This window comes from Oncorhynchus mykiss, chromosome 15 (assembly GCF_057628025.1).
Source record: "Oncorhynchus mykiss isolate SJ-2025 chromosome 15, ASM5762802v1, whole genome shotgun sequence".
In the NCBI taxonomy this organism is placed as follows: domain Eukaryota; kingdom Metazoa; phylum Chordata; class Actinopteri; order Salmoniformes; family Salmonidae; genus Oncorhynchus; species Oncorhynchus mykiss.
In genome coordinates, this window is record NC_143036.1 from 23,727,501 (window position 1) to 23,742,068 (window position 14,568).

The window sequence follows — 14,568 nt, forward strand, 5'->3', positions numbered from 1 at the left end:
GAAAACCGTCTCAGCAAAATTAAAGATGGAGAGACACATGCTCATTACCTTGGGAAGCGCACACAGATTGAGCTGATACAGATTGTGAGTGACAAGATTCTGGAAGCAATTAGTGACTCAAGTAAGAGACTCAAAGTACTTCTCCATTATCTTGGACTGTACACCTGACATTAGTCACCAGGAGCAAATGTCCATTATTCTGAGAAGTGTGGCTTTTAAAGGGAAAGCCAGAGATCAAGGAACACTTTCTCAGCTTTGTGAATGTTGAGGTTACAACAGGCTTGAATTTGTCCAATGTCATCTTAGATAAGCTGAACGAGCTGAATATTCCATTTGAAGATTGCAGAGGGCAAGCTTATGATAATGGGGCCAACATGAAGGGCAAGCACCAAGGAGTACAAGCCAGACTGCTGATAAAACATCCCAGTGCCGTGTTGGTCCCATGTGGAGCACCTTGTCATTGCAGATGCTGCCAAATCTTCAAAAGATGCAGTTGGGTTTTTTGGGCATGTGCAAAAGTTATTCGCCGCTTTTTCAGCTGGCACACAAAGATGGACTATTTTGAAGAAACCCGGTAACATCACCGTGAAGTCATGGAGTGACACAAGATGGGAGAGTAGGCTCCAAAGTGTTCATGTAATCAGGTATCGGGCTTCTGAGGTTCGGGAGGCATTACTGGAAGCCAGACAGACAATCAACGATCCTGTGGCCAAAGTGGAGGCACAAGCCCTTGCAGAGGAAGTTGGGTCCTAACGCTTCTTGATTTGCTGTGTCGTATGGTGTGAGATACTGACAATGACGAACAAGGTGAACAAGCTCCTCCAATCCGCCTCTGCTGATATCGCAGTGAATGTAATGCAAAGGCCTCCCTCACTACATACTGGGAAACTGGATTCTCGGAAGCCCAGACAACAGCCAAAAGCATTTGTGAAGAAATTAATGTGGAGGCTGTTCTAAAAGAGAAGAGGCATTTCAGCTATGAGGCTCCTGACGAACCAGTGACTGATGCACTGAAAAACCTTGAAGTCTACTACTACTTCAAGATTGTGATCGACTCTGCTGTGACATCCATGGATGAGAGATTTGAAACACTCAACCAGGTGAAAACCAAATATGGAGTGCTGCTGAACTTCAGCACTGCCTCTCAGATGTCCCGTTGATCTTTAAAGGCTCACTGCATGGAAGTTGAAAACACTCTAACCTTCAGAAGATGACTGTGACATCAGATAATTATATTTTATCGATGGCAATTTGATTGCACAAAAATATTGTGACGAGATCCTGAGGCCCATTTTCATTTTATTTTTTGAAGGTATCTATGACCAACAGTTATAAATATCTGTATTCAAAGTCTTGTGAAATCTGTAGATTAGGGCCTAATTCATTTATTTCAGTTGACTGATTTCCTTATATGAACTGTAACTCAGTAAAATCAATGAAATTGTTGCATGTTGCGTTTTTTAATATTTTTATTCAGTATAGGAAGGTATTCCTAAAGTTAGGTATACTCAGTCGATATGCACATGCAGGATATTTAGTTTGAAAGAATACATCCATGAGTGTGATTCTTCCGGCTTCATCAATACTTGTCATTTCTTCTAATATTGATGCATTTCTATGTAGTATTTTATATTAAACGGTGCTAGATACATGATCGTCTTGTCTGTGTGCCCACAGTGACTGTGCACCAGCCAACTGCTCAAGCTCTGCTTCAGACGATGACACGGCCCAGAAACTGTGGGAGCTAAGCTGCCGGATGCTTTCTCTGTCATGGGATTGAATAACTCTGAAAAGGTGTATGGTTTACATTTTGAGATGTATGAGCACTGAAGAATACAACAAATGTACAGCATCTTAAATGAAAGTCCTTTGTCCCATGGAGACATTCCAACATATCATATTATGATGTGGTATTTTAATTGAAATGATGTAGTTGACAGTACTTGTAGATGTAACATTTAAATGTTTTTTTTTTTTTTTAACATGGTTCATTGCCACTGGCATTTGAGATGGAATATATGTTGTTTTTTTACCGTACTGTACACATAGTCATATAATATTGTACATTATTAGACTGCTGTTTATTGTCGATAAGTAAGTAATCACACCAACATTAAATCACTAATATGTAACTGCTCCATCAATTTTGGGACTTTTAAATTAATATATATAATTAATTAATGTGTGTGTATGTATATGGGTATATATATATATATATATATATATATTATATATATATACCCATTGATATACAGTACCAGTCAAGTTTGAACACACCTACTCAAGGGGTTTTCTTTATTTTACTATATTCTACATTGTAGAATAATAGTGAAGACATCAGAACTATGAAATAACACATATGGAATCACGTAGTAACGAGTAGCCACTCTTTGCCTTGATGACAGCTTTGCACGCGCTTGGCATTCTCTCAACCAGCTTGAAGGAGTTCCCACATAAAAATGAGGCTGAGCACTTGTTTGCTGCTTTTCCTTCATTATGCGGTCCAACACTTCCCAAACCATCTCAATTGGGTTTAGGTTGGGTGATTGTGAAGACCAGGTCATCTCATGCAGCACTCCATCACTCTCCTTGGTCAAATAGCCCTTACACAGCCTGTAGGTGTACTGGGTCATTGTCCTGTTGAAAAATAAATTATAGTCCCACTAAGCGCTAACCAGATGGGATGGTGTATAGCTGCAGAATGCTGTGGTAGCCATGCTGGTTAAGTGTGCCTTTCAATTCTAAATAAATCACAGACCGTGTCACCCGCAAAGCACCATCACACCTCATCCATACTTCATGGTGGGAACCACACATGAGATTATTCACCTACTCTTGTGTTTCACAAAGACCTGGCAGTTGGAACCAAAAATCTCAAATTTTGACTCATCAGACCAAAGGACAGATTTCCACTGGTCTAATGTCCATTGCTGGTGTTTCTTGGCCCAAGCAAGTCTCTTTTTATTATTGGTGTCCTTTAGTGGTTTCTTTGCAGCAATTTGACCATGGCCTGATTCACACCGTATCCTCTGAACAGTTGATTTGGAGATGTGTCTGTTACTGAGGTGCAGTTAACTCTAATGAAATTATTCTCTGTAGCAGAGGTAACTCTGGGTCTTCCTTTCCTGTGGCGGTCCTCATGAGAGCCAGTTTCATCATTGCGCTTTATGGTTTATGCGACTGCACATTAAGACATTTTAAAAGTTCTTGAAATGTTCAGAATTGACTGACCTTCATGTCTTAAAGTAATGATGGACTGTCATTTCGCTTTGCTTATTTGAGCTGTTCTTGCCGTAATATGGACTTGGTCTTTTACCAAATAGGGCTATTTTCTGTATACCACCCTACCTTGTCACAACACAACTGATTGGTTCAAACGCAGTAAGAAGAAAATAAATTCCACAAATGAACGTTTAACAAGGCACACCTGTTAATTGAAATGCATTCCAGGTGACTACCCCATGAAGCTGGTTGAGAGAATGTGAAAAGCTGTCATCAAGGCAAAGGGTGGCTACTTTGGACAATATCAAATAAAAAAATTAATTTTGATTTGTATAACACTTTTTTGGTTGCTACATAATTCCATGTGTGTCATTTCATATGTCTTCACTATTATTCTACAATGTAGAAAATAGTAAAACAATTAAGAAAAACCCTGGAATGAGTAGGTGTGTCCAAACTTTTGAATGGTACTGTATACCCAATATAACTTGAATGCCTAATGAGCTCAGTTCAACTGCCGAACACCCGGCAAAACCAAAAATATGAGATTGTTTTACTCTAATGCTTGTAAACAATGTAATTTTTAACAAACACTGTATAGCCTCAAACCATGGTATAATATTGATACTATGGGTGGTCAGTCCTTGCAAATAGCTCTGAATTTGAGAGTGGTGACATTAACCCAGCCCCATCCCTCAGCTCTTTACTAAATCAGTGGCGGGATTGTTGCTTTCTTACTGTTTCAAATAGACTTCCCCTTTAGGGGTATTTACCTACTTCGGATTTCATAATGAGTTTCCACTGTATAGTGGCTTTCAAATAATATTTTATACGTTTTAAAAAAAAAACATTCTAACTAAAACAGTTTTCTAAAATGATGCAATAATTTTTCTAAACACTTACAATTACAAAGGGCTGCCTTTAGCATCATGTCATTTCCTTGTTAAATGTGGTCTATTTTTCTATTATGACAGAGCATTAAAATATCTATGTACCAGGATGATTGTAAGTGTGTGTTTCCTTTTCTGTCATTTTTATTTAGTTGGATACAGTAAATTACAAAAGTGATCAGATCTGGACAATTTGCAATATTTCTGTTTAATTGTTTATTAAAGACATGAACATAGATCTTTTCCAGATCACTAAACCTCTGCTCCATTTTTAACATTCCAATCGTTAGTTGTCATATTTGACTGATATTTCATTGCTACTCCACCTGCTGCACACTACATAGATTATTGAACACAACCAGAATGAACAAGAATAGCATGAGATGAACGAAGCATTATACACTACTTCTAAGATTATCTAACATTGACTATGATACTCAGAAAGGTTGAAATAAAAATGGCAGATTAAACTAGAATTAAAACATAACAAAAGTTGATAATGTCAGGATAATACATATGTATTTTGTCAAAATTTAAAATATATATTTGAAAGATTGCCAACGTTTTACCATGAAAGAAAAATAGTGAAAATAATTCAGCCTGATATAGGAATTTTGAACACTTGTCTTCTCTTGTAAATATCCCATATTATATTGCACTAGTTTTCCATAAATTATTTTTATTCAAGTAACAATGTATGCAGTATTGATATTTAATCATTCAAATAATATGAACATTTCTAAGGTTAACCTTCTGTATGGCTAAACATCAAGACCAAATCAAGACGCCTACACTATCTGACTGAGCATTTCAATGGCAAAAGGAGGCTCAGGGAAATCAATGATTAAAAAAAGATATGTTTGGAGTTATTGTCATGAAACAAACACACACAGTGATATATTAGACATACAGTGATTCAAAAAATGTAATCATAAAGACTGCATGGGGGCTTTAAATAATTCAAATTTGATTGAATAATCAAATTTGATTGATCTCTAAAGTACAGTAGACATGTAACTTTCTTCCTCATTCTTTTCCATCAGATCCAAGGCAAGGTCATCACCAAGCTCAGATTCCTGGTTTGCACCCTCTTTTAGCATTGCTACCAAAGTAGACAGTGTGCTGTTGGGGTCCAGTAATTTAACCAGGGGAACATTCACACCCCTGTCTTGAAAGAGAAGATTCTGCAAAGTCATGGCTAGCATTGAGTCTATGCCTAATGCGGTGAGAGAAGAATCGTCATTCAGCTCATCATTCTCAACACCAAGCGTTTCCCTGAGCACCGACTTGACGTAGTCACTTGGTGACATGGACACGGTAGTTTGGTCATATCCTGCAACTTCCCCTTTTTCTTTTGTTATCCCCTCATCCACCAGTGCGCCTAAACGTATGTTTAGGGAGGCATTATGAGCAAGAACATGACGCATCAGGTTTTTGAAACTGAACTTGCAGACAACCTGTTGTGGTCTGTTCAGCAGAAGGCATTGTTCTAGGCTCTCATGGATTTCTGCTACCCCCATGACCATCATCCCCTTTGCCGCCAGAAATCTTTGGAAATGGTCTTTGTCCAGCAAGAGACCAAGGTTCAAAGCTCCCCAGCTTATGGACTGTCCTGCAAGTCCAATGTTTCGCCTGTACTGACAGAATGTGTCCAAGAAGGAGTTGGCTGCACAATAGTTTGTTTGTGCTGCATTGCCAATAAAGGCAGAGATGGAGGAGTAACACACAAAGTAATCTAACTTGCAGAGTTTTGTGGCGTGATGCAGATTCAGAGCTCCATTCACTTTGGGCTTCAGGACTTTCTCATAGAGAGATTTGTCAAGAATTTCAATCAGGCCATCATGCAGGACGACGGCGCTGTGGAAGACCCCTCTGATTGGACAAGAGGGGAAACGTTCCTTAATCGCAATAACGGTATTTACTACTTGTGCAGAGATTGAAACATCACACTGCAAGCTGACAACTGTGGCGCCAGACTGACTCTCAATGTTACTTATCTCCTGCTGTAAGTCGGTCGAGGGACTGCTTCTGGAAAGAATGACAATATACCCTCCTCCTCGCTGTGCAATAAACTTCACTGTTTCAAACCCTAGTCCAGTTAGACCACCTGTGACAATGTACACAGAGTTTTTCTGGAAAAGCTGGTTTGGTTTAGGCAACAACTTAATGTTGGACAGTGTGCCTTTGGAATCATCTTTACTCAGTGCCACAAAAGGCAGGGTTTTTGAGCTGAAGTATGATTCAGACTCTTCAACAGGCAGGAAGTCAATGCTACCGGATGACACTCTCTGAAAGATGGTGGTTTCGAAATCTAAAGACTTCTTGTCCAAATGCATTGATTTGAGCCAATGGTAAATGTGAGACTTCTCTGCTCTGATAGATCCCTTTTCCAATGTACTAGACATTTGAACAGTCTGAATGCGAACATTGTCATTGCCACATCTGAAGCCATTTTGTGAGATGGAGGATTGCCACTCATTTTCACATACAGCAACAATGTGTCTCACACCGGAAACATTGCATGCTTTTTCAAACTGAGATTTGTCAAATGGAGGTAAAAGGACAAATGCATCAAGCTTGTTCACATTTTGAAGCTGATCACTAAACTGTGGCAGAACAATGTTATTCCATCCTGATTTTGTTGCAGTTTGGGCTAAGACCTTTGTCAAACCTGAGTCAGGAACGGATGAGATGATGCCCAACCTCTGTTGTTTGACTTTGGGTAATGCACGATGCAAGACTTCCCATGCAAGTACAAAGTAGGACACACAGGGTGCCTCCTTCAGAAAAGTGAGCCTCTTTGTCTTGTAGCACGCTGCTTCAGGAATCACAATCTTAGAAGATGCAGCAGTCGGATAACATGAAACTACATGCTCCCCCACTTTCAGTTTGCTCACCTCTTTCCCTACAGCTGTGACAGTGCCACTGAAGTCTAGAGCAAAAAGCTGGTGGTCCTGAGATGTGTGTTTGTTCCAGTACATTGTCGGGCCATAGTTCATGTCAGAGACACTGACCGGAAAGTAGTCAGAAGAATGAACACAAATCTTACTGAGCTGAATCTCAACTGAATTCTCCTCAATGTGCTTATGCTCAACATCACAAGGAATGGCAGACAAGCTAGTCATTCTGTAGGGGTTAGCAGTCTGAAGGATGAACTCCTCAGACTTCAAAGAGTGGACATTTTCCTGTGAGTTGTCACTGCTTTCAGTGGGAGTGTGCACTATGTAAGGTTTTAGAATCTGTCCATCTTTCACCACCAATTCTGGGTATTGGCTGCATGGGAATGAGTCAAGAACCTGAGACAGAGCTCTGATGTCCTCTGTAGAGACAGAGCTGATGTCAATCAGCTGGAAGGAAAGATCTGACATTTCTGCAGCGCATGATCTAGTCATGCCTGAGAGGGCAAAGCCTGCGCTGATGCGGTCCACTGTGTTCTCTGCTGACCGGTAGGTTATTGCTCTGATGGAATTTGGAAATTTCATAGCCTTCAGTTCCAAGACTATTTGTCTGAACATCTCACAGCAGTTTACCATGTTCTCCAGGATAGCCTCTGTTTCATGAGAGGTAACATTGTCATTGCTCCACACAAACAAGATTTCTGCAAAGCTTTTCAAGTCTGAGATTTTGAATTTTGACAACAGCGCTTTGAATCCACGGCTCAAGAGATCATTGGCATGTGTGAAAGAGATGTATTGCGACTGTGAGCTCAAATGTTTTTGCATGGCTTCAGATACACCTATCTGGTCAGCGAAAACCAATGCCTTGGGTTTATTAATGGGCTTGTAGTCATCAGAGACAACACTGAAGTCATTGTGGAAGAAGTACTCTTCAACAACATTAGATTGGCTCCCAAGATACTTGACTATGACATGCTTCAGTTCAACCAAGACCCGACCTGCTTTGTCGGTGAAACAGCCAGATACTTCGAAATGGTCTGCTGCAACATTTGCGGCTCTCAAATAAAGAACCATTTCAGGCTGCAGGGGTTCGTGAACAGTCAAACTGCCTATTTCTGCAGGGAAGCCAGGCCTTGCCATGAATGCATTCACTATTGTGATTGGAGTCAGTTGTAGCAAGTAGTCTAGCACTACAGGGTGAATGCAGAAATCATGCAACTGAGGCAGTAGTTCTTCAGGGACAGTTACAACAGAGATGGCTTCCATCAAGTCTGCACCATAGTGCACATCTCCCCTGTTTCTGAAAACAGAACCATACTGAAACCCTCTCTTACTTAGGTAATCATAAAAGTAATCAGTACTCATAGTTGATGTGCATCGCTTGTAAACTGAGTCTAGAGAGATGTACTGTTCCTCAGCCAACCTCCCTTGCTTGCATGATATGCTGCCTGATGCATACGTTGCTGTAGGAGATTGTATCTTAAACGTTGTCTCGTTTTCAAAGTGATCCAGTTTGACACTCATCTCAGGAGAATTTGGTGCAATGATAAATGGACTCTGAAAACTGACACTGAGTTGCAGCATGTTGAGTGGCACCTTTGATTTGGAACTGGCCATGAAGGCAGCCAAACCCAACTCCGCGTAGAGGGCACCAGGGACAATGGCAACATCATTGTTTCTATGGTCCTGCAGGTAAGCCACTGAGGCTGAGGCCAGATCACAACTGAAGGTTTTTCCATCATTGCCTGTCTGAGTTAACACAGGATGACTGCCCGATGTACCTTTCTGTGCTGCCTCAAAGATGACATCTTTCTTCACACAATCGAACTGATACCTTGGGGTAGGTGTTGGGGATGTCTCATAACCTCTGTAGAACTTGTCCCAATCTACCTGAACCCCCAACTCAAACAGTTTGGACACAGTGTCCAGCATTGTCTCATGGTCTTTATTTTGCTGCACTGACGTGAGCACTTGTGTCTCATTTCCCAGAGTCTCCTGGATGTTCCTTTGTAGAGCCCTTCTAGGGCCTATCTCTACAAAGACCACATTCTTCTTGTCTTTGGTTGCTGATCTCACTGCCTGTTCAAATGAAACAGGCTCTCGAATGTTCCTGGCCCAGTATTTGCCTGTGCTAAAGTCTGGCTGCTCTACTGCCTTTCCTGTCACTGTGGAGAACAATTCTGTCTCAACATGATTCACCTGTAAAGAGCCAATACTGTCCTCTATTTGAGAGAGGATGGGATCCATCATTTGGCTGTGGTATGCAGCAGGGACATCCAGAACATGGAGGAACAGATTCTTACTGTTGACTGAACTGCTTAGCTTTTGATACAGATTGTCTATAGCATCAGCATCACCTGCAAGGGTGCAGGACTGTGGGCTGTTGGAGGCAGCCAGGCAAACCTTATTTAAGTAGGAGGGAAGGAGTTTCAAGACCTCTGACACGGCCATGTTACTGACCACAAGCATTTTCCCTCCTGTGACTTTATTCTGCAGAGTACTGCGGAAATAAATCACCTTCACTGCATCCTCAAGGGACAACAGACCAGAGCAGTGGGCAGCAGCAACCTCTCCAACAGAGTGGCCAAGAATGGCATCTGGTTTGATGCCCCAGTGCTTGAAGAGACTGGCAATGCCAACCTGAATGGCAAAGAGGAGGGGCTGGACAACATCTGGTTTTGAAAAGTCGTCATCAACTGATGCACTTTCCAGTCTCTCTGTGATGGACATTCTTTGGTACATTTGAAAAAGCGCCTCAACCTCCTTGATCTTTTCTCTGAACACTGGTTCCTGTTTCAGGAGCTGCTTGCACATGCCTTGGTAGGCCACACCATTCCCACAGAAAACATACACTAACTTTGGATCTAGTTTGGAGGGGGCAATCTTTTTGTTCAAAGCAGATTTCAGCTGGTTTCTCAGATCAACAAGAGAGGATGTTGTGAATGCCTTCCTGTATTTATGTTTCATGTGGCTTCTTCTACAGGCTGATGTATATGACAGACCCTGGAGTTCCACTGTTTTGTCTCCACTTATCTGTTCAGCTGTGTCCTGTACCATCATGGTAAGGGATTTTTCTGAGGCTGCTGAGAGGATAAAATACTCATAAGACCTATCAACCCCGGCTGTTTGGGTGTGAGAGTTGTTGTACTGTTTGACAATTGTGTGGGCATTTGTGCCTCCAAAACCAAAATTATTGATCCCTGCAATCCGTTCGACCGAGCCTGCATTTCCCCACTTTTCTGCTTTAGTGGGAACTTTTATGTTTAAGGCTTTAGCGTCTATACTGGCACTGTCCTCAGAGTAGAACAGTGAAGGGACAATGGTTTCATGCTTCATCATTAGGAGTACCTTGATTAGACCTGCCACTCCAGCTGCAGATTCTGTGTGTCCAATGTTGCCTTTCACAGAGCCGATGCGGAGTGTTTCTGAACCTGGAGGTCTGGCTTTGGCAATGACTTTGGAGATGCTGCCTGCTTCTATGGGATCCCCCACTGGAGTTCCAGTCCCATGAGCCTCTATGTACTGGACAGTTGACAGGTCAGACTGTGAATAGATTCTGCGGAGAAGCTCCTCTTGCTGGACCATGGATGGCTTGGTGATTGGAGAGACAGTGTGGCCATCTTGGTTTACTGCAGTTTTGCTTATGATGCCCCATACATGGTCACAGTCTTTCAAGGCCTGTAAAAGATTTGAAGTTCAACGTAACATGTTTGATAGACCAGGGTCTGTGCCAACTTTTTACTGCAGGGAACTGTTGGGCTCCACCCTAAATGGCTCTTGGTGCGTCAAATTGTACAGTACATGCAGATCTGCAAATAAAACTGTCAAGTAAAGTCATACAATTAGAAACAAGAGCTTGTCTATTGCAGTCTAAGTCAAATGGGTGACAAGGGATGGTAAATACAGTATATGTAATATGTTAGTCGTATTCTAGAAGTTTTGACAAAGTTAAAGTGAAAGTCAATGCATCAAATATTCCCAGACACATTGTATAGCCAACTGTTCTAAATGTTTGGCCAGTTTGAATATGTTTGAACTGTACTGCAAAGACTGAAAACTAAATCAATGGTAAGAACTCACTTGTTTCAGTGGCTTCAGCAGAATAATCCCACAGCCCTCTCCTCTGCCATAGCCATCTGCTCTGCTGGAGAAAGGTTTGCTGGTGCCTTCAGGGGAAATCATCTTTGCCTTGCTGAGAGCGACAAAGACTTGTGGCTCTATGATACAGCTGACACCGCCACAGAGAGCCATTTCACAGTCACCTGGTAGGACAAAAACATTTTTATATAATTGCAGTTGGCACTTTTTCATGTAGCTGAAACTGGGCTAATAGTCAAACATATGATTCTAACTTTTGCTTTATTGTTTTGGAAATGTCCCTCTGGGCACAATTCGTAGGTAACAGGGGTATTGTGCATGAAATCTAGGTTACATATTAAAATAAGCAATATAAAATAATCTAGCAATCTATAAAAAATTAAAATAAAAATTAAAAAAAATATATATATATATATATAATTTAACTAGACAAGTCAGATAGGAACAAATTCTTATTTACAATGACGGCCTATCCCGGCCAACACTGGGCCAATTGTGTGCTGTTTATGGAACTCCCAATCACTCCCGGATTCGAAACCAGGGACTGTAGTGACGCCTCTTGCACTGAGATGCTGCGCCACTCAGGAGCCCATAATTATGAATGATTGTAAAGCAATTATCTTACGCACAATTTGATAAGAGTTGTACCTTGTTTTATGGCTTGACAAGCAAAGTGCAGAGCCACAAGAGATGATGAGCAGGCGCTGTCTATGGCAACTGATGGACCAGTGAGGTTGAACGTGTAGGATATCCGGTTGGCTGCAATACTCATGGCTTTACCAGTGCCACTCCAATGGTTAGTCAAGCCTGGATTGTACTGAGCAGTTGTGAGATCGTAGTCTCTGTTCATTAGTCCTACAGAGTTTCATAGAGAATTTAACGTGATATTAGTATCAATCATGGTATCACAAATCACAACTTCACACTTATCTGTAAAGAGAAAAAAAAGTTATATTACCTAGGTATACTCCAGTTCTAGTTCCGCTAGCTTTCTCCATTGGCATCCCAGCATTCTCTAGTGCCCTATAGGTGCAATGCAGCAAGAGTTTCTGCTGGGGGTCCATGTAGTCGGCCTCAGCATCGGTGACACCAAAAAACCTCAGGTCTAGTTCGTTAAAGCTAAGAATCAAAACATTAACCAGTCAACCAGAGTGGAAAATATTCAATACAACAAATGCAATCAGAAGCTGGGAATTCGGGGACAAGAGCATTTGTTGGTCAACTACACATTACCAGGAATATAATTCTACAATATACCGTAGTATAGCATCTTTGATTATTTGCAGTACATTATTCAATTATGAGTAACCGTAGCAGTGCAACAACAAAAAATGGTGAGGGTCAGGGAAACTTCATACTAACCCGTCTATGAGAGCAGCTTTGCTAGTGTGAGACTTTCCAGGTTTGCTGTTGTCAGCATCATACCAGTAAGTACTGTTAAACCTCTCGTTAGGGATTGGCAATGCACAGTTCTTTCCTTCCAGAAGAACCTTCCAGAAATTGTCAAGCCCCTCACCTGGAATTGAGTATGTGTTGTATCAGAATGGGAAATACATTGGAATTGTTTTAACAAACACACATATACACACATATATATATATTTTTTTTTAACAAAATGTTTTTCATAACAATGTATATCATTTCTGAATCAAATTTCATCAAAAGCTTGTCTACAAATAAAACATAACAAATTATAGCTATAGCTCTCTTGGAAAAGAGATGTTATCTCAATGAGAAAAACCTGTATAAATAAAGGTCAAATATATACATATATTTTTTAAAGATGTTACAGTTTTTTTGATTAAAAATGTTCTTTAGGTCATAGATAAACATTTGTACATTCATGTTATTGCGTGTACTAATACCCAAGTTAGTTGATGTTTCGTAATAGTTCGTAACAGTAATCTCTGTCGTCTGGTGTTTTCATTGCTGGCAACTATTTAACTATTTCATTTAATTAACCTATATTAAGCAGCTTCATATCCCACAGGGCAAAAACTGTTTGAATCCACGTTGTGATGACATTGAATCAATGTGGAAAATGATTGGATTTGAAAAGAATCATTTATATTTTTTTCCACCAAATTTTTACCTAAATTTAATGACATGGTGAAATGTTTTGTTGATTTCATGTTAAAATCAACTTTAGTTGACAACTCAACCAAATGTAAACCAAAACTAGGCATTGAACTGACATCTGTGCCCAGTGGGATGGTGCTATAAGAAGTGAAAACTTCTTGATTGGAGAACACGTTGGGAAGGGATCTTAGATTAAGTGGACCACTTGGCCGCAAGTGGATCTTTCAGCAAGACAATAATCCCAAGCATTCATCAATATCCAGAAAGAAATGGTTATTGACCACAAAATAAAAATGTTTCAATGGCCATCTCAGTCTCTGGACTTGAAACCCTTTGAAAACCTGTGGTTTGAATTGAAGAGGGCCATCAATAAGCGCATACGAAGGATATCAAGGATCTCGAAGGATTCTGTATGGAGGAATGGTCTAAAATGTGTTCTCTAATCTCATAAAACATTTTAGAAAAAGGCTCAGTGCCGTTATCCTCGCAAGGTGAGGTATTGAAAGGTATTAAAAACAGGGGTGCCAATAATTATGACCCCTATCTTAAAATATATACATATATATATGTTTCTTTGAGGAATTGCATTATTGTAAAAATATAATGCTCTAAAACGTTTAAGAATGCAATATAGCTTTTTTGCTCATCTATCAAGAGTGCCAATCATTTTCGACGTGACTGTATACCCATTTGATTCTTGAAGAATATTACTTATAAATATCTCATAACCTTAGCTCAACTGTCGTACCCCATCAGAACCCAAAATATAAGCTTGTTTTACTCCTATGTTTGTAAACAACGTAAATGTATATTAACACTTGTATAGCTTAAAAACATGGTTTAAACTATTATTTTTGATATCATGGTCAGTCCTTGCATCCATAGCGCTGTCTTGGAATTTGACAGTGGTTACATTTCTCCAGGCCCATCCCGCAGCTTTTCACCAATACAGAAGCAGGGCAACCACTTTGTTATTGTTTCTACTGCAGATTCTAGCTTTAAAGTGATTGAAACTATAAACTGAAATGAATTACAATACTTGAGAGAACTAGCAAAAAAAGGTTAATCATCACAAAAAAAAAGCTTAACTGTCAAACCTCCAGGGAAGCTGCATCCAATGCCAACCACTGCAATGGCTCCCTCTTCCTCCTCCATCCTGGCTGTCTGTCACACCAGCTGGACACTGAAATGCATGCACTTGTTTCTTAACTTCAAGTGTAAACTCAGCTCAGATAGAAGGTGCTCGATTTGCCTCCTGTTCCTTTGGCTCGTTGTCTCACCTGTATTGTATTTATATGCGTGAGGACTGATAGCAGCCCTCTAAGGAAATGCTGATTCAGTTCCACAGAAATACCGAAGTGCAATCACTGTTCTAAATGAAA

The 14,568-nt window shown here is 40.4% G+C and overlaps 2 protein-coding genes across 4 annotated transcripts in view; one reads left to right on the forward strand and one right to left on the reverse strand.

The window, feature by feature from the left end:
• Nucleotides 1–4,222, forward strand: part of LOC110489812 (retinol dehydrogenase 12) — a 16,231-nt gene extending 12,009 nt beyond the window's left edge. For all 3 annotated transcript variants that reach the window (XM_090199647.1, XM_090199649.1, XM_090199648.1), the window contains one exon: nucleotides 1,678–4,222. In XM_090199647.1, the coding sequence (XP_090055773.1) occupies nucleotides 1,678–1,780 (103 nt within the window). In that variant the 3' untranslated portion in view covers nucleotides 1,781–4,222. The remainder of the gene's footprint in view (nucleotides 1–1,677) is intronic.
• An 82-nt stretch (nucleotides 4,223–4,304) lies between these two features.
• LOC110489813 (uncharacterized) lies at nucleotides 4,305–14,341 on the reverse strand. The gene is made up of 6 exons (XM_021562739.3): nucleotides 14,284–14,341; nucleotides 12,470–12,623; nucleotides 12,066–12,226; nucleotides 11,756–11,962; nucleotides 11,090–11,271; nucleotides 4,305–10,687 (listed from the first exon to the last, which is right to left on the reverse strand). The coding sequence occupies exons 1-6, from the start codon at nucleotides 14,339–14,341 to the stop codon at nucleotides 5,108–5,110; spliced, it is 6,342 nt and encodes a 2,113-aa protein (XP_021418414.3). The 3' UTR covers nucleotides 4,305–5,107.
• Nucleotides 14,342–14,568: the final 227 nt, after the last annotated feature.